Source organism: Onychostoma macrolepis, chromosome 16 (genome assembly GCF_012432095.1).
Source record: "Onychostoma macrolepis isolate SWU-2019 chromosome 16, ASM1243209v1, whole genome shotgun sequence".
Lineage (NCBI taxonomy): Eukaryota > Metazoa > Chordata > Actinopteri > Cypriniformes > Cyprinidae > Onychostoma > Onychostoma macrolepis.
The window spans coordinates 1498227-1517778 of record NC_081170.1 but is presented as its reverse complement, the minus strand read 5'-3'; the positions used below and the strand labels follow the sequence as shown (position 1 = coordinate 1517778).

The following is a 19552-nucleotide window of genomic DNA, read 5'->3' as shown; positions in this document are numbered from 1 at the left end:
GCATACTGTCTTATTTAGAATCAATACTGTAATGCATGTCACTTTAGATGATAAGTGATGTATGAAAAGGATTATGAATATAGTGTATTAGTAAGTACAGCCAAAAAATAAAAACATACCAAGAGAAATAAAGAGACTTAACTGATTGCAGATCATAATTGAGCTGTATTTTTATTAAAAGAAACCGAGAAAACTATGGAAGCTTTTTTCTGAAGGAAAAAAATATATATATATATATCTCGTAATTCTGTTTTCTCTCTCTCAGAATTGCGAGTATATATCTCCTATATTTTGAGTTATATCTAACATTTCTTTTTTTCTCTCTCTCAGAATTGAGTGATTATAGCCCTTTTAATGTTTATCACGTGGCGGAAACGGCCTTCTATCTTGTTGTGAATTGATATGAAATTTATTATATGAATGTTATGGCATTTAGCAGCCCAGTTCATATATGACCTTCATGCAAACCAATCCATGACCTTTACGTTCACTCTTATATTTTTCCGTGAATCGCGCTACTCTTATTCTATCAGCCCGCGGACTCTTATTCTGCTCTTACGTAAAAATATAAAGGAACCTCACGCAACATCCGCCGAGGACGCCTTCTTATCAGAGTCGTACTTCCGCTTCTCTCCCCCTAACTTCTGCGGTGCGAGAGAGAGCGCGTGTGCCTGAGAGCCTCGGCACACATCTTATATAAAAAATCAAAAATACAAAAAAAAATTCACAAAACAGAAAAAATACCAACAAAAATTCTACTTTTAGTACCGAATACCTCGGTGAAGCAGGATTCCGCGGACAGATTTGAGGAGTTTAATCGCAGGGCAGCACCGCAGTAGGCCTGAGGAGATTTTAATCATCGATACCGCCAAAACATCGACGCCAAATCGGTACCGAACGCGTTTTAATTCGTCTTTGAGTCTGTTCTTTAAGAGTATTTGAGCGTGTAAGCGTCTTCGAGGAGGAAAGCGAGCAGTTTTGATCTCGTCCGTTCGCGTGTGTTCAATCAGGTCCGCGTTTCAAGCTCTTCGCTTTTCTGTGTGAAAATGAACCCCAGCGCGCCGAGTTACCCGATGGCTTCTCTGTATGTGGGGGATCTGCACCAGGATGTGACCGAGGCCATGCTGTACGAGAAGTTCAGTCCAGCCGGGCCCATCCTCTCCATCCGGGTGTGCAGGGACATGATGACCCGCCGCTCGCTCGGTTACGCCTACGTCAACTTCCAGCAGCCCGCCGACGGTGAGCACCGCTCGATCTCATCCTACTCCAAATATTTCAGCTTTTAAATACAGGAAAACTAAAATATTTGTTGTTTAATAGATGAATTTTATATGTATGTGTATGTAGTTTTTTATTTTTAGAAATGTAGTTTTATACTTGTTTTAAATTGTGTATTTTATGTTCTAAATTTAGTTTATGTACTTTATATAATTTTGTTTATATTCGACAATTTTTTATATATTTTATATAGAATATATTTTCTATAATATCAATTATATAATTTATGTATTTTACATAATTTTGTTTATATAATTAACTTAATTTAATTACTCTTATATTACATTTGTATTTTAGATAATTTTATTATATGTATACATTAAAATATATAAATGGCTTCAGATTGTTATATATTTTTATGTATATTGTATATTTGTATATTTTATATTTAAGATGTTTTAATTATATAAGTGAATTTTATATTTGATAGTTTTATATATTTTATAAATAGTTTATAATTTATTTTATTTTGGATTTTAAGTTGTGTGTTCTATATTTAGTTTTGTGTATATGTATGTATGTATATATATATATATATATATATATATATATATAATTATTATTTTTTTTTAATTTGCAATATTTATATAAATGGCTTCAGATTGTTATATATATATATATATATATATATATATATATATATATTTTTTTATAATCTATATTTTTATTTGTATATAAGATGTTTTTTTTTAAATTGTGTAAGATAGTATATTTTATATACACAGATGTTTTATTTTTATATAAATTTTGCATGTATTGCCAAGTATGGCACTTCCAATCTCATTACGCTCATGTTTTTATCTGTCTGTTTCAGCCGAGCGCGCCTTGGACACAATGAACTTTGACGTGATTAAGGGCCGGCCCGTCCGCATCATGTGGTCTCAGCGAGATCCGTCACTGCGCAAGAGCGGCGTGGGAAACATCTTCATCAAGAATCTGGACAAGTCCATCGACAACAAGGCCCTCTACGATACGTTCTCTGCTTTCGGCAACATTCTGTCCTGCAAGGTAAAAACCAGTGTTTGCAGTGAGATGCATGCATGTGTTTGTGCTCGTGCTCGTGCTCAGTGCTGCTGTTCTCTCTCTGAAGGTGGTTTGCGATGAGAATGGCTCTAAAGGATACGGCTTTGTTCACTTTGAGACCCATGAGGCCGCAGAAAGAGCCATTGAGAAAATGAATGGCATGTTGCTCAATGACCGCAAAGTGTAAGTGTTTATTTGAATTAACCGCATTGAACTAAACAGTTTGTTTTGGAGTGAAGCGTGCTAAATGTGTCTCAAACATCATGTACTGCATTATTTTATTTATTTTTTACATCTAAAACATTTCCCTTGGAAAATATTATGGTATTAAATTGAAAGATTTTATATAACTTTTTTTAAAGTGTTAAATTGTATTTATTATTATTACTTTGCCATGAATATACTATGGCGTTGATTAATTAAAAATGACAAATTCAGAATAATAAAGGTGACTTATTGCGTCTTAAAGATTCGTCGGTCGCTTCAAGTCTCGCAAGGAGCGTGAGGCTGAGATGGGCGCCCGCGCAAAAGAGTTCACAAACGTTTACATCAAGAACTTCGGAGAAGATATGGATGACGAGAAGCTGAGGGAAATTTTCAGCAAATATGGTGCGTGTTTTCTTTTCTTTTTCTTCAATGACTTTGGTCTTAGTTGAGTGTAATAGCCCTGCCTGCTAGTAGGTGTTTTGATCTTGTGGCGTGAATGCGATCTGATGTGTTTGTCTGTGGTTGCAGGTCCAGCGCTGAGCATCCGCGTCATGACCGACGACAGCGGCAAATCTAAAGGCTTTGGCTTCGTCAGCTTTGAGAGGCACGAGGACGCCCAGAGGGTGAGCAGCGGCGTGTTGAGCCTCTTTATGGTTTTGTAACGGTCACTGCAGTGGTGTTGTATCCTGACGTGTTTCTTCTGGTCGTCAGGCCGTGGATGAGATGAATGGAAAAGAGCTAAACGGGAAGCAGGTGTATGTGGGGCGCGCTCAGAAGAAGGGAGAGCGCCAGACGGAGCTCAAGCGCAAGTTTGAGCAAATGAAGCAGGACCGCATGACTCGCTACCAGGTAACATGAGCTGTAGCTGATGTAGATGAGAGCGCTGAAGGGTTGTTGTCTGTCTGTATGTGAACTTTAATTTTTTTTTTTTTTCAACAGGGAGTCAATCTTTACGTGAAAAATCTGGACGACGGCCTCGATGACGAACGTCTGCGTAAAGAATTTGCACCATTTGGTACCATCACCAGCGCAAAGGTACGAACAAACTAGGGCTGAATGACAATATTGATTGTATCAATATCAATTCCTAAATTTTTTTAACCTATTTTATAAATTTTTTTCTTGTTGCATGATAAAAAATGTTACTAAACATTATTTGTATCACGCTTGCTATCCAATAATCGCAAAAAGCTTTGTGCTTCAGTACTTTAGAGTAATATAAAAATATAAAATAAATCTTGAATAAAAACAATGTCTTAATACTGCGAATGTTTGAATGTTTATATTTCAGCAACAAATTGAGAAAACATAAAAATGTTGTATGTGCAATTTAAATTATGCAATTAAATTTTTATTTGCATGTTTATTATAATTAAGAATAAATCTAATATGTATAGCATGTATAATTTATTACATATATTTATTATATAAAAATACCTCGAATTAAATAGCAGTTGGTTATAAATGATTATAAATTATGTAGATTCTACATTTTATCCTTTCATGTTCATATAGCAACAGGATGTTTATATAAAAATATTAATTATAAAAGTATGTACATTAATATATGATATTTGTGTAAATATTTAAAAGTAAATAGCAGTTGAATATATTAACGTACCATAGTGTTTCATATAAAAATCTGAAATTGTCTATAAAATAAAGTGTGATAAAATGAGGAATTGAATATAGTAGTTTAGACTAGACAGGGTTCCATGTATAGTTTACAGCATCAGTTGATAGTTTTTCTGATATCCAAACAAGTGAAGTGAGATCCCTCTCGAGCGTCTCTGTTGTTGGTTTTGTGCAGGTGATGATGGAAGGCGGCCGCAGCAAGGGCTTCGGCTTCGTCTGCTTCTCGTCTCCTGAAGAAGCCACTAAAGCTGTGACGGAGATGAACGGTCGTATCGTGGCCACCAAGCCGCTGTACGTAGCTCTGGCTCAGAGGAAGGAGGAGCGCCAGGCGCATCTCACCAGTCAGTACATGCAGAGGATGGCCAGCGTCAGAGCCGTGCCCAACCCCGTCCTCAACCCCTACCAGCCAGCGCCGCCCTCCGGATACTTCATGGCCGCTATTCCACAGGTCAGACACCGCTGTGCGATAATATCGTAGTTGTTGTTTTAGCGATGTGCAATTTGACTATCGAATATTTTGCAAAAACCATTTAAAACACACAGTGCATGCATTACGTGAAGTCTAGACTAGTTTATAACAAAACATTATTAATGCATTTATAATTGCAGGTTAAATGCATTCATGTCTTGCATTAAACAGTGTGTAATTACATCTAAATGCCACTTCAGACGCAGCTTCTGTGTTAATTTCATTTTCATTTCTCGAATGTCTTATTCTGACTAATGTAAGAATTTAACTCAAAAGTTGGACAAAAAATGGCTTTATAAAGGTAAAAATGCCCATAAAGTGTAAAAATCAGTTTAAACTTCTTGGAAAATATTAATTTCTATCGGTGTGAACTGAGCGTCACACAGAATATGAAGAATATCAATAACTTTAGGAGTCAGCTGTCTTGTTTACGGCGAAACTGAAACCAAGCCGTTCACAGAACACACATTTATCGCATTTTCTAGAGGGACATCTATCACCGTTGCACTCGCGTCTCAAGAGACCTGCATGTTTAGAAAGCATGTAAAAATTTAATTTAAACTTTTAATAAACATGTCTCGAGACTTGATGGCGTTTTTCCCATCCCACTGCATCTCATGCTTTTAAATAGAAAGTGCTCTTTGTGATTGGTTTTCAGTCCTTTGTATTAAACTATACATGCATACATGATGCTGTTTTGTTTCTAATTAAGCAGCTTAATTATTTTTTACATGGTTTATAAACATTAATTTAAACATTATGCACTTTTTTTTCAAAGATAGTCGTGTTATTTTATTGCTTTGAAGGAACGTGCATTAGTAATATTTATAGACAAGCCAAAAGCTTTTTTTCTCCCTAATTGAAATTATGCCTTTTAAATTGGAATATTGATATTTAAGTACAAAATTCGAATTTAGTTTTTCAGCCATTTTGACAGCCCTACTCCGAAGAACACTTGGGCTTAAATTGGCCTTCATAAAACCTGCAGTTTACATTAGTTGAGCTTTTTAGTTGGGAGTAACCGTGCATTAGCAGCAATCATGATGTGGTTTTTACTCATAACCGGGTGTTTCTCTGTGTGATTGACAGGCTCAGAATCGTGCTGCTTACTATCCCACCAGTCAGCTCGCTCAGCTCCGCCCCAGTCCTCGCTGGGCCACTCAGGGTGTCCGCCCTCAGCGTGAGTCTCCGCCCACACACCCTTAGCCCCGCCCACACACCCTCCAGCACTCTTACACAGGCCACCAAAGCACTTCATTTCACTGCTCTGTTTCTCATCTCCGTTCCAGATTTCCAGGGCATGCCCAACGCTGTCAGGCCCTCGGCGCCCCGTCCACAGACCTTCGGCGCCATGCGTCCCACCTCCCAGGTCCCGCGGGTGATCGCGCCCCAGCGCATGGGTGAGCCATGAACCTCGCGCTAGACACACACAGCGAGTGTTTCTGCACAGTTCACTGATCCAGATTGTGCTCTGTGTTCCCGCAGCGTCTCAGGCCATGGGCCCTCGTCCCACCGCCGCAGGTGCAGCCACAGGAGCGGCTCAGGTGAGAGGAGTGCCACAGTACAAGTACGCACCTGGAGTCCGCAACCCACAGCAGCACATGCCCACTCAGCCGCAGGTGCCCATGCAACAGGTACTCGCTTTGTTTTTGCTGGAACTTTTCCTATTTACTCCCCCAAATTTCTGGTTCAGTTTTAATTTAGTTAACGAATCATTTTCGTCATTTTGACTTTTTTTTTTTTTTTTTCACCGAAAACGAGACTATAGCGAAATAAAAACTCGTAAAAATGAAATTTGTCTTAAATCTCATTTTGTTAAATCGCATCGTGAGTTGAGTGACTCGTTACATCCCTAATAAAAAGTTTGCATAACTTTTGCACCTTGCATAGCTTTTAACACTGTGCATATTGCAAAATATTAACTTTATACATAAAGTTAGAGGTATTCAATTACAGTGCATACAGTGCACTCATGTAAAGTGATTTATATACTATATATGGAAGTTCTTTTTAAACATTTTACTCATTTAATTTCCACAGTGTTTATTTAAACTGTGTATTTTATTTGACATCAAGGTGTTTGCTGTGCCTCCAGTCTTTCTTCATTTTGCTAATAAACTTTCATTTATTTGGTTCCACAGTGTTTACTTATTTTCAGTTTTGTATACCTATTTAATATGCCTATTTATTTTTATATTAGGCATAGCCTATAGCATGGTGGATTTTTATTACTATTTATTTTTGTCACAAAATATAACTTATCCAGCTCTTTATATAAAGCTGGATATATAACTCTGCAACTTTATTGCATGCATAAAGCAATGTTTAATACTATGTGGCAAATCTCAACTGCTTGATTATGATGTTGCAAGATGTAACCGTTATTGTCCAGCTCTAATCTGATAAATGTGACTTTGAAGATATTAAGATATTCTAAACATTAACATCATGATTTACTGTCAAGCTGCTCTGAAACGACGTGCAAGTGCTTTCGTCGCAGGCGAACGTCACAGTGCATGTTTGCTTGTGTATCTTGCACAAAAAGTGTTTCTGAACGTTTATATATTTGTCTCCCATTCAGCCTGCTGTCCACGTTCAGGGTCAGGAGCCTCTGACGGCGTCCATGTTGGCTGCCGCCCCTCCTCAAGAACAGAAGCAGATGCTGGGTGAGTTTATTCTCTCGTTCCTCTTTTGCTTTTTTTCACGTATTAGAATGTGTCCCGTTTTATTTTTTCTGAGCAATAAGTCATCATACGTTCTTACCGTGATTTACAGAAGACACCCACTGAAATACCATTCATTGCAAGAATAGTTCATATACCAAAACATCTCGTCAAGCATATTTAGAATCATTAGATGTCATTAAACGTCTATTTAAGGATCACAGTGCAGCCCTAAAAATACAAATTGTCATTTTAAATCTTTACCAATCTTCATTATTATCCTTTAAACCACTAGCTTCTACTCATTTGTCAGGATTATGTTTTTAATCATTTAAAATATATAGTTCTGTATAATACACTTTCTTATTTAGTTGGTATAGGTCAGAATAGGTATGTAGTTTCATTTTTGACACTTTAGTTATTAGAAACAAAGTGTTTTTTTCCCAAGTACTTACAATTTGAATTTTGAAATTAGAAATTGCACATTAAATCCAAGTATGTGTGTATAAAATATACACCAAAATGTGATTTTATTTTCTAATTTTATTTTTATGTGTAGTATATCTAGCCTATATTTGCATTTTGTGTGTTTTTTAAAAAATTTTTAAAAGATGTCAATTGCATATTTTAATGTATGTCAATTAAAGTTAATAGAATTTCAATGGAATATCTCATACATGCTCTCTTCTGCGACAGGTGAGCGTCTGTTCCCGCTCATCCAGAACATGCATCCCAGTCTGGCTGGAAAGATCACTGGAATGCTGCTGGAGATCGATAACTCTGAGCTGCTGCACATGCTGGAGTCTCCGGAGTCCCTGAGGTCAAAGGTCAGTGCTCAAGGGATGCTCGGTTGTGGTGTTTATTATTGGGTTTTTCCTGATAGCGGTGATGTGAACTCTCCACTTTTAGTGATAACGAAATATCAAGAATGTTTCGTCCCCAAACCAAAACGTATATTTTTATTTTTTTAACCCTTGTGCGACCTCTTATGGACATTTGTTTTTTATTTTGATCATTTTGCCTGTTAATGCAAACTGCATACATTTTGGCACAGGTGTGTATTTTTATTGGATTTTTAATATTTCACCCTCATTTCCTTTTTAATAAATCTGTTACACTAGGTACAAAAAAGTTCCTTTCAGGACCTCAAAGGCAAAAATGTCCTCATTAAAACTGCCGTTTTTAATCTCAGGGCTATTCAAGTATAAAATGATGCAGTCTTTGTTAATAGGCTATCATTCTGAATTTTGAGAATTTTACCAGATGGTGCCATTTTTCTCAGGTTTGGCGTATAAAGCAAATACTCACATTTTCCTGTTTTCTGCTTTTGCTGTATTATAGAGCCAGTTGGATAAGTTATGCAGCTATAATTGTGTGGGTGTGTTGGTATGGATGTCATAGTGTGGTTTGTATGCGTGTCCTAAAAAAGTGTGTGTGTTTGAGAGAGAGAGAGATCATACTGTACTGTGAATCACATCCCAGCGGAGCTTTGCTGGAATATAATGGGAAAAGTTTAGTACTGCACCCAAACAAAATCTTACTAAAAGCTCATTTTTTTGAGATATCAACCTCAAATTTGGAACACAACTGGCTTTGATTTTCTAGCAATTTTGTGTTCAACGTGTTTTATAAAATATATATATTTTATAAAGAAGTTTTTTACAACAATCTGTCAAGGGTCGTCTTTAAAAAGCACAACGTTTTTGGACATTTTTGTCCTCTGAATCGATGTGTATAATATTTTTTTGATGCACACGGGTTAATATTCTATATCTAAAAATATACTTTATATTCCAGGTGGATGAAGCGGTAGCGGTGCTGCAAGCTCATCAGGCCAAAGAAGCTGCCCAGAAATCAGGCCCCAGCACCGCTGTGCCGGCCGTCTAACACGAGGTGAGAAGAGAACTCGGATGAGTTTTTCTTTTGCACTTTGACTATAAAAGAAATGCTTTTTTTCTAATCTTTTGCATTTTTCATCCTTTTCCAGAATGGTTCTCTTCAGCCCTGTCTTCACCAAGAGGGACACAGTAAAAAGAAAAAGTGAATAAATATCGAAAAACAGAAACTCAAACAGAAAAAAAATACCAACATGACATCCAAATGTTTTGCCAGGTTGAGAAACTAAATCTTGACCTTGATTATATTAAAAAAAAAAAAAGTACAAAAAAATAGAAAACTTTTAATTTTGAAAATTCCAAAACATTCCTTTCTTTTTATTCCTCTTAATGAATGCTCATTGTCAATTGTGTTCTGGCAGTTGATAGCTGAACATTTGGAAAAGTACATTGGATTAAACTGCTTGAATAAATAAAACTTTAAACATTCATCAGAGTTCATGTGTTTTATTTTTATTTAACAGCTTGACCCAATCATGAGTTGTGCTGAAAGCCTTTGGAAACAAAGCATCCGCATTACGTTTTAAAAGTGCTCTTATTTTAAAAGAGCTGAACATTAGTTTCTCGGAAACCATTTTACAGATGTATAAATAAGCTGTAATGAATGCAGATAAACCTGCATGAGAATGCTGACTAGGTATCGTCAAAGGTAGGAAATGTCCCGAGTGATTCAGAGTTCATAATCTGAGCTGTCGACCGCTGCGGATCTCTGGGTGAATGCCCTGAAGGTGAGATCGGCCGCTCGAACTCGTTTAATGTCTTCAGTCATGAGTTGATCACATCTGGCACATGATCAAAGGAGAACTGTGTCTTAGATCTAGTACTTTTCTTCTAAAGTTTTGATGACTGAGTTTAAATGCATGCCTTTTTAAAGGTTGTTAGTTACAAGTTAACCATTGTTTAGGATCGAGTTAATTTATCAACTTTTGCACTGGTTGCATTGACTTACTGCTTTTAAACATTATGGAGTCCTGTTCCTAAATGGTTATTATTGGCAAGACATAAATGTATTGGATAACAAAAGATGGAAGCTGTTATGATTGGTCCTGAATGCCTTTGCATGATCATTTCATTTCTCTGCTTGAATTAAAATATTTTTATTTTATTTTTTGGTGAAGGAACAATGTCTTGAAATCATTAAAATACTATATCCGAAAAGTGGAACTGTTAACCACACAATTAGTTTATGTAAATATTTAATCCGGTTTTAAATATGTGTCCCTTTGAGGTTTTGACACCTGTGCACTAGATGGCAGCAGTAGTAAAAATAAATAAGATGTTTGTAGGGTGTTTTTGGTTTTGTATGGGCATAAAGCTTTGGCTGCTTTGCTTTTTTTTTCAAGATTTAATTTATTTTGGGAAACCAATGTTTAACATGCTACAAAACTGAACTAAGCTATTACTTTTAAATATAAGTATCATTTGATATTCTGTAATATTTTCTTTATATATTTTTGTTTTATGTAGAAAAACAACGTTTTCTAGGAGTCTGATAAGGCTAATGTAGCGCCGTGAGCGTATTTCAGAAGGGCCGCCAAAATTAAAATCTAATGTTTAAAAAATTTTATTATGTAGGATAACTTTAAGATCATGTGAAAAGATGAGGTACATTTAAAAACAAATACATATAATAAATAAATAATTAATTATAAAGCCGAGGCGACCGTTAGGATTGTTCAGTTTTTTTTAGCGCGCAAACTGCGAGCGCGTGTTCAACTATATTCAGTCATATATTAAAGCCTTCATATCCGCATCTTCACACATCATATTCGGTGAGTTGGAAACAATTACTTTTACTAAGCTGAAGACACGTTTGTTTTTATGTTTCTGAACGTTAATGTGAACTTTAGATCAAAATATTGCATTAAATTTGAATTCTGAGGCGATTGAAGTCGAGTGGATTCGCGTTATTCGTAAATATATCTCGCTCTGTGGGATCATTAGGCCTGAAATAAAACCTTTAAATTAAAAACCTGATAGTTACTCATCTTAGACTGAAAACAGGTTATTCGGGTTCACCAACCGAAAGAAAACTAAACGATCTTAACCTGGCCTTCAACTTTCCAGCTCATTCTTATGACCCTCATAAAAGCTGGAATATAAATAGATTCGAGATGCTGTCATTGAGAAACATGAATCACGTCCTGTTGATAAGACTAGAGTGGAATATGAAGGTCATCAAAGGCGCAGTACAAAAATAAAGTGAAAATTCAATTGAAGATATTGTGGCATTTGACCTGAAATATGTGTATATAACTGGATCCAGGAACCAGGATGATCTTAAACCTCCTTTTATTGTAGTTTGCAGTCAAAGCTGCTGAAAATCATTAATTAAATATCACATGTATAGAATCTAGCATTTAAAACAAACATTACATTTAGTCATTTAGCAGATGCTTTTATCCAAAGTGATTTACAAATGAGGACAATAGAAGCAATCAAAACAACAAAAGAGAAATAACATGCTACTCTAAAGGTTTATTTGTCTTTCTAATACACGTTTAAAGCTGAATTGGTTAAATGTGATCTTTCAAACATTCATAAAACAAATCATGAAGGAATTCACGTCTGCACACACCAAGAACGCATCTTTATGGATTGAGTGTCCTGTCAGCATGTTTGAATAGTTTTGCAATGTTTTGCCATTGATTTACCAATGAAATCCAAGCCTAAGCAACAAGTTGCACGGCCAACTAAACAATCTGATGAGATAAAATCATTCCGTTGCCTGTGCAAGTTGTAGAAGGTTTTTATTTGGAAACCTTTGCAAGATAGATAGATTGTGTGTTCAGGATAGTACATTTTTTGCCGGCTGATCGTTTTATGAACGTCTGTATATTTGGAGCATATGATTATTATACAGTGTGTTAAAAGCTCTTCACCTACTTGGCTTTTTCTTTGTTCATGTTATGCTTTTTACAGCAGTGTTTTCTCACCTTGTTCCTGGAGTTCCACCCACAATGCACATGTTGGATGTGTCCCTAATCAAACACACCAGAAACACATCCACACCGTGTACTTTTGAGGACCTCAAGGAACACGGTTAGGACGCGCTGTTTTATTACGTAGCTGAACATCATTTAGATTTTTACGACTGATAAAATATTATGTGTGTGGCATTAATGATGCCTATTTTGCACAAAAATCTTCCAGTACTCGCTTTTTTCAATACAAATATCTAAATGTGTTTAAGTCAAGATTTATTTAAATTACTGCAGATGCAAAATGTCATAAGATATGAACAAAATGCGAAAGTTTATGATTCAAATAAGACAAATCAATTAAAAATCGTGAAATGTTAAGAACATGCACCATGAATAGAGTCAACTCTTCTTATTCGATTAACATAAGCTTATAAATATAGCGTGCATATTATTAAAGAATGAGCAAAATGTTGTTTAAATCATTCTAGATTAAGATTCTAGATCTAGCATGTCACCCTGCAGGACATGTGAATTCTTGTTTACGGGTATTTCACATTTAGTCATTTCTGAAATTTACAGTACATTTAGTCATTTAGCAGATGCTTTTATCCAAAGCAGCTTACAAATGAGGACAATGGAAGCAATCAAAATCAACAATGATATGCAAGTGCCGTCTCAGTTAGCTTAACGCAGTACACGTAGCTAGTTTTTTTTAAAATTATATAATAAATAAAAAGAAAACAGATAGAATAGAGCAAGCTATAGAGGCCTTTATTTTTTTAAATGAGTGAAATAATCAATAGCAGTTGTTTTCTCGTTTCGTTTGTCTGGCACGAGTTATTTTTTCTCTTTTACTATCAAGTTGGTGATAAGATGGTGTCCTCAGTGTCTGTCTCAGACTGTCTCGACCTTCAATAAACACTGGCTTATCAAACGCATTTACAACCCGTGATTCAATCGCTATGATTCAGACATTGAGTTAGACTTTTTCCACTCGGGACATTCCGATCGTGATGAAGTGCAATGTTCACCATCGTCATCATTGAGCGATTGAACATATCTGACATTCTGCTGAAGTGCACAAAGAATATAGTAAGCGACTTTGAATTATGACAATTGTATAGAGATTGCATGTTGTTTCTGCCATACTGCAGATCAATTCATATTAGTTTTAAAACCAAAAGAGTCATTTACATTAACAGCAAACATAATGAAACAATCTCCTGTCATTGGCTTCGGTGAGTGTCTGCAGAAAACATAATATTTATAATGGAAATGTAAGTGGAATTACTCAAGTAGCTACTTGTTGATTTGATTGAAAGCAATATAGTAATTAGCTTATCTGGTTAAGTTCTCTGTGCTAGGCACTGCTGAGATAATAAACCAGGCCAAGCCGCACATGATCGTGACGATACAGGAAAACAACTCAATGATTGCCAGAATTCTTAAGAAAGTGATGAACTTTTTTTTTTTAAATTCTGAATTGATGAATGTTTCATTGCTTCATTGATCACATTACAGTTTGAGTCACAACCTTGTTTGTGTGCTAATTTACATGTAATTCAAGACTTTGATTACGTCAGTTTTTCAATCAGTCAAAAGTCAATTTAGCTGACTGATTATCTTTAGGTAAATTAACAGCCAGACTATTTGTTTTCTGCTGAAAGTCTGAAAACAGTAAAAGGCAAACACATAAAAACTAGAAGGTAGTATAAGGAGTAGATTTTTTTTAATTTTATGTATTATTGGAGTAAAACATACTCCAATAATTTTTTATTTACAACTTACATCCCCCAAATTATAATTTTTTTTACAGTCCAGCAGCAATATTAATGAAACGCCAATGTTCAATAAACAGTTAGATGTTATAAAAATAATTGAATTTATTTGTGTAATACAGCAAACAGACAAATAAACACCCACTGGAGCACAGTCATAGTCACTGTGACTGGTAAAACATTAAAAATATAATATAATATTTGGGATTTATATTGATCTTTCCAAAACATTTGATTTTATGAGAAAACACAACTACTTTTAAATGTAGAGAAAGATTATTTTCCCCTCAAAATGACACAGTTACGTCATCTACCAGCAGGGAGATTAACCAATTAACCAGCTAAACCTTGAGACATTGTTAGTATGTAGTAAATATAATGGAAGAGGAGAAAATCCCACACAGCTTGGAAATCTTTATTTTAAATACACTTCTGCCAAATACTTTCAGGCTTTGGGTTTTCTCTAATAAATACAATTTTTAACCTGTTAACTGTTAGTTCCACTTTTTGAGCACAGACCTGAAAAATAAAATGACATTTACAACTTAAATTTAAAGACACTTGACAGATGATTGTAAAAAATAAATAAATAAATAAATAAAAATTGGGGATGCAAGTTGTAAATAAAAAATTATTGGAGTATGTTTTAAGGAATTAAAATTATGCAATTTACTTTGCAAATTTAAGAAAACGTATAAAAACAAGTTGATGAATAATTATATGACTCGGTATTAATAAATTGTGAATGCCAATGTACAGGTGCATCTCAATAAATTAGAATGTCGTGGAAAAGTTCATTTATTTCAGTAATTCAACTCAAATTGTGAAACTTGTGTATTAAATAAATTCAGTGCACACAGACTGAAGTAGTTTAAGTCTTTGGTTCTTTTAATTGTGATGATTTTGGCTCACATTTAACAAAAACCCACCAATTACTATCTCAACAAGTTAGAATATGATGACATGCCAATCAGCTAATCAACTCAAAACACCTGCAAAGGTTTCCTGAGCCTTCAAAATGGTCTCAGTTTGGTTCACTAGGCTACACAATCATGGGGAAGACTGCTGATCTGACAGTTGTCCAGAAGACAATCATTGACACCCTTCACAAGGAGGGTAAGCCACAAACATTCATTGCCAAAGAAGCTGGCTGTTCACAGAGTGCTGTATCAAAGCATGTTAACGGAAAGTTGATTGGAAGGAAAAAGTGTGGAAGAAAAAGATGCACAACTAACCGAGAGAACCGCAGCCTTATGAGGATTGTCAAGCAAAATCCATTCAAGAATTTGGGTGAACTTCACAAGGAATGGACTGAGGCTGGGGTCAAGGCATCAAGAGCCACCACACACAGACGTGTCGAGGAATTTGGCTACAGCTGTCGTATTCCTCTTGTTAAGCCACTCCTGAACCACAGACAACGTCAGAGGCATCTTACCTGGGCTAAGGAGAAGAAGAACTGGACTGTTGCCCAGTGGTCCAAAGTCCTCTTTTCAGATAAGAGCAAGTTTTGTGTTTCATTTGGAAACCAAGGTCCTAGAGTCTGGAGGAAGGGTGGAGAAGCTCATAGCCCAAGTTGCTTGAAGTCCAGTGTTAAGTTTCCACAGTCTGTGATGATTTGGGGTGCAATGTCATCTGCTGGTGTTGGTCCATTGTGTTTTTTGAAAACCAAAGTCACTGCACCCGTTTACCAAGAAATTTTGGAGCACTTCATGCTTCCTTCTGCTGACCAGCTTATTAAAGATGCTGATTTCATTTTCCAGCAGGATTTGGCACCTGCCCACACTGCCAAAAGCACCAAAAGTTGGTTAAATGACCATGGTGTTGGTATGTTTGACTGGCCAGCAAACTCACCAGACCTGAACCCCACAGAGAATCTATGAGGTATTGTCAAGAGGAAAATGAGAAACAAGAGACCAAAAAATGCAGATGAGCTGAAGGCCACTGTCAAAGAAACCTGGGCTTCCATACCACCTCAGCAGTGCCACAAACTGATCACCTCCATGCCACGCCGAACTGAGGCAGTAATTAAAGCAAAAGGAGCCCCTACCAAGTACTGAGTACATATACAGTAAATGAACATACTTTCCAGAAGGCCAACAATTCACTAAAAATGTTTTTTTATTGGTCTTATGAAGTATTCTAATTTGTTGAGATAGTGAATTGGTGGGTTTTTGTTAAATGTGAGCCAAAATCATCACAATTAAAAGAACCAAAGACTTAAACTACTTCAGTCTGTGTGCACTGAATTTATTTAATACACGAGTTTCACAATTTGAGTTGAATTACTGAAATAAATGAACTTTTCCACGACATTCTAATTTATTGAGATGCACCTGTATTAGTTAAAATATTGACGTAATAGCTGGAATGTGTGTTTTTTTTTTTTGTTATTATGCATGTTTGGAATTATTTTGGAAAATGTTTATGTAACATTTTTTATCTTGCATTATCAAATTTAGTGAAAAGTGTCGTTCATCAGTTAATTATGTATAAAGGGTAGGCATAATAAGCAAGGTTTCGGCCTACATCTTTTTCGGTAATTATGTTTGTTTATTTATTTATTTATTTATTTTGTGAAAAGATGTCTGTTTTCTAACTTGAGCTTCTAATCTTCAGCGTTTTTCACAGGCAGCTGTATAATGAAGTAACAGTCATCCTTCCCGTACTCAAGGTTCATTCACCTCTCACTTCTTTTACTGTTCTGCATTCGTCTGTTTGTAGGTTTATAGGCTCGTCTGTAATGATAGGGACCATATAATGAGAAGGAGTCCTTGGTCGCTTGGTACGGCCTGGTGTAATGACTTCAGCAGAGATAATATTGCCTCACCTCCAGTATATCCCAGTGGCTTTGCACTGAAGTGCCTTATCACCGTTTACCCAATTGCTAAACAGTTGTTTTGTTCACAGCAGATGTAGATTGACAGGTCAAGGTTCAGGAGTGCTTGTTATAAATAGGAGCTACAGAGGCTCGAGTTCTAGAAGAGTGTTTGTGTGTTTGGTGAGAACATGGATTGCGAATGCGATTGTTTAGGTAATGGCCAGTCAAACGCCATCCTCTTCAACATCCTCAGCCGAGGCGAGTCGACTCCGAGCGAGCCGAGCTACAAGCGGGTTCCTCAGACGTGCCACTGCGAGAAACGCCGGACGGTTTGTCTGAAGACGCCCAGCGAGACGTGTCCGGTGGCTTCGGATGTGCTGGTGAAGACCGTGCACTTCATGAAGAGTTTGCCGGCGTTCCAGCAGCTGCCACCAAAAGATCAGCTGTCTCTGCTGAAGAACTGCTGGGCGCCGCTCTTCATTCTGGGTCTGGCCCAGGACCAGGTTCTCTTCGAGGTGCACGACTCTCCGGCGCCCAGCATGCTGAAGAGAATCCTGCTCAACGGCCAAGAGACGCCGAGCTCTGATCCAGAGCAGCCCACGCTTGCCGGCGTGCAGACGCTCAAAGCCTGCCTCAAGAAGTTCTGGAGTCTGGATTTAAGCCCCAAGGAGTACGCTTATCTGAAAGGCACCGTCATATTCAATCCAGGTACGCTCTCCAAAACCAACATTGTGTTGCACATGAACATATTTAGACACTAATTTATATTTAAATGATGTGAAGTTCTAATATCAAATACTACATTAAAAATAATTAAAATGTAATCATTCAATTAAAAAATATATATATGAGTTTATTTGCAAAAATGGATAACTCTCAAATTTCTTACATTTTCAAAAATCATGTTTTTTATGTTATGTTTTTGTGTTTTGTGTTAGTTAGCTGTATTTTTAGTTTTTTTTTTTAACCTAATCAAAATAACCCAGCTGCTGTTTGTTTGTTTGATTGATTGAGATTAATTGGAATGCACAATGAAAAAACATGATTTTTGAAAATTGTTAGAAAGGAGTTATCTGTTTTGCAAATGAATATATATATATATAATTTATATATATATATATAATTTTATTTAATAATTATTTAATAAATAAATAATTATTTTATAAACTAAGTATTCGTTATAGTGGTCAACCGATATATCGGCCAATATTTGGCATTTTTCAAATATCGGCATCAGCCGATAAGTTTTTCTGTTTGGCCGATGCGTTCGAGGCGGGACATTTATTTTGACGGCGCTGATCATTTATTTAATTAACTTAAATATATTAAGCTATTAAAAATTATATCTATCTATAATTTAATAAATAATTATAAATAATTGATTGTAATTTTATTTTATTAAAAATAATTTAATTGTTTAAAATGACTTAATTAAAAATATATATTTTAATAAATAAATAAAAATTATATATAATTAAACAATATATTTATAATTCAGTTTTATTAAAATATATTTAATTATTTAAAATGATCTATCCATCTTTATTTATTTATAATTTGTACCCTGAATTATTGCGTTTAGCCATACATTTTACAATGCACTGACGCATTATTTTCTATCTGCAGATGTGCCGGGTCTGAAGGCATCTCTGTTCATCGAGGGTCTGCAGTATGAAGCTCAGCACGCTCTGAAGGAGGTCCTGGTGCCTCTTCATCCCGAGGATCGAGGGCGATTTGCTCGAATCCTCCTCACCGCGTCTGCTTTAAAGACCATCACTCCGAGCCTCATCACAGAGCTCTTCTTTCGGCCGGTCATCGGTCAGGAAGATCTGCTGGACTTGTTAATCGAGATGCTTTTCACGAGGTAGCGAACCAAAGACTCACGGACTTTCCATAGAGCATTATTTTCTCCAGCGTTCATGGGAAAACTGAGGTGTGAGCGCTGGATGAAAATCACACTGCGTAAGGGTTACGTTTGAAATATTTGACAAGTTACAGACCTTCGCACATCTTTATTGTTTACACAGTTTAATGAAATTACTGCACCTTTGTAATGGTATTTAGGTCACGAGTATGTGATTTATTGATTGTTGCCTTTGTTTTTTGGAAGCACCTTTGTAGCTTTTTGTACGGGATGATTGTGAAAGTGTTCCTTGATGAAACTCTATAGAAAAGATCTATTGTCTCTGTGAGAAAGCTAGAGGAAAACATTTGTATGTTCATAAATATACTGCAATTAAATCTGTTTTTACAGATTTTGGTATTATCAAAACTCATGTGTTTGTCGTACTTCTAAATCACTTCTATGAATACTGAACTTATAATTACAACAATTCTCACATTTGATGTTATTTCTTGCATACAAGAGAAACCCTAAAACAGTTTAACTAATGTACATCATCCTCCATAAAAGTATTTGGACACCTAAATCATGTTTAAAAATGTGAAAACATCATCAAAGCAAATATCAAGGCAAATGTTATTTACTGACACACTTTGCAAGCAACACTTTTGACAAAAACAAGTTTGTTCAATTTGAAATGCTAAAACAGTAGATTTAGTGTTAAAAGTGTCATGTTATGTGGAACCTGTTCATAGATAATGTGATGAACTACACAGTATTTCTGCAGTATATAATATGTATAGTGTGCATGCACCGTATGGAATACACAAATGACCCAGTTGCCAAAATAAGCTTTATACAAGAGAGCACACTGCAGAACTCATTGGCTTCTGCAGCCTCGTGCATTGTCAGTGTTAGAGGTTTATTTCTGAAAGAAGTCCAAATTGCGTAATTGTAATAAAACAAGTTGTGTTTGCTGCTACGTGTGTACCCAGAGGAAGTCTGATGGTGACACAGGG

The 19552-nt window shown here is 36.0% G+C and overlaps 2 protein-coding genes across 2 annotated transcripts; both read left to right on the top strand.

Moving 5' to 3' along the window:
- Positions 1 to 622: 622 nt before the first annotated feature.
- On the top strand, positions 623 to 9599 carry pabpc1a (poly(A) binding protein, cytoplasmic 1a). The gene is made up of 15 exons (XM_058747115.1): positions 623 to 1239; positions 2093 to 2286; positions 2369 to 2484; positions 2771 to 2910; positions 3037 to 3131; positions 3220 to 3357; positions 3448 to 3543; positions 4319 to 4591; positions 5702 to 5792; positions 5902 to 6012; positions 6098 to 6246; positions 7194 to 7278; positions 7972 to 8102; positions 9073 to 9168; positions 9263 to 9599. The coding sequence occupies exons 1-14, from the start codon at positions 1047 to 1049 to the stop codon at positions 9160 to 9162; spliced, it is 1902 nt and encodes a 633-aa protein (XP_058603098.1). The 5' UTR covers positions 623 to 1046; the 3' UTR covers positions 9163 to 9168; positions 9263 to 9599.
- A 7175-nt stretch (positions 9600 to 16774) lies between these two features.
- Positions 16775 to 19079, top strand: nr0b2a (nuclear receptor subfamily 0, group B, member 2a). Its single transcript, XM_058745753.1, has 2 exons — positions 16775 to 17398; positions 18317 to 19079. Exons 1-2 carry the CDS (start codon positions 16879 to 16881, stop codon positions 18556 to 18558), a joined length of 762 nt encoding a protein of 253 aa, XP_058601736.1. The 5' UTR covers positions 16775 to 16878; the 3' UTR covers positions 18559 to 19079.
- The last annotated feature ends 473 nt before the right edge of the window (positions 19080 to 19552 follow it).

Bases quoted from the DNA above. Each gene is read 5' to 3' on its own strand.
- nr0b2a (XM_058745753.1), top strand. From the start codon at position 16,879: ATGGATTGCGAATGCGATTGTTTAGGTAATGGCCAGTCAAACGCCATC. The intron at 17,399-18,316 runs GTACGCTCTCCA...TTCTATCTGCAG, and splicing joins CACCGTCATATTCAATCCAG to ATGTGCCGGGTCTGAAGGCA.
- pabpc1a (XM_058747115.1), top strand. From the start codon at position 1,047: ATGAACCCCAGCGCGCCGAGTTACCCGATGGCTTCTCTGTATGTGGGG. The intron at 3,358-3,447 runs GTAACATGAGCT...TTTTTTCAACAG, and splicing joins ACCGCATGACTCGCTACCAG to GGAGTCAATCTTTACGTGAA. The intron at 3,544-4,318 runs GTACGAACAAAC...GGTTTTGTGCAG, and splicing joins GTACCATCACCAGCGCAAAG to GTGATGATGGAAGGCGGCCG.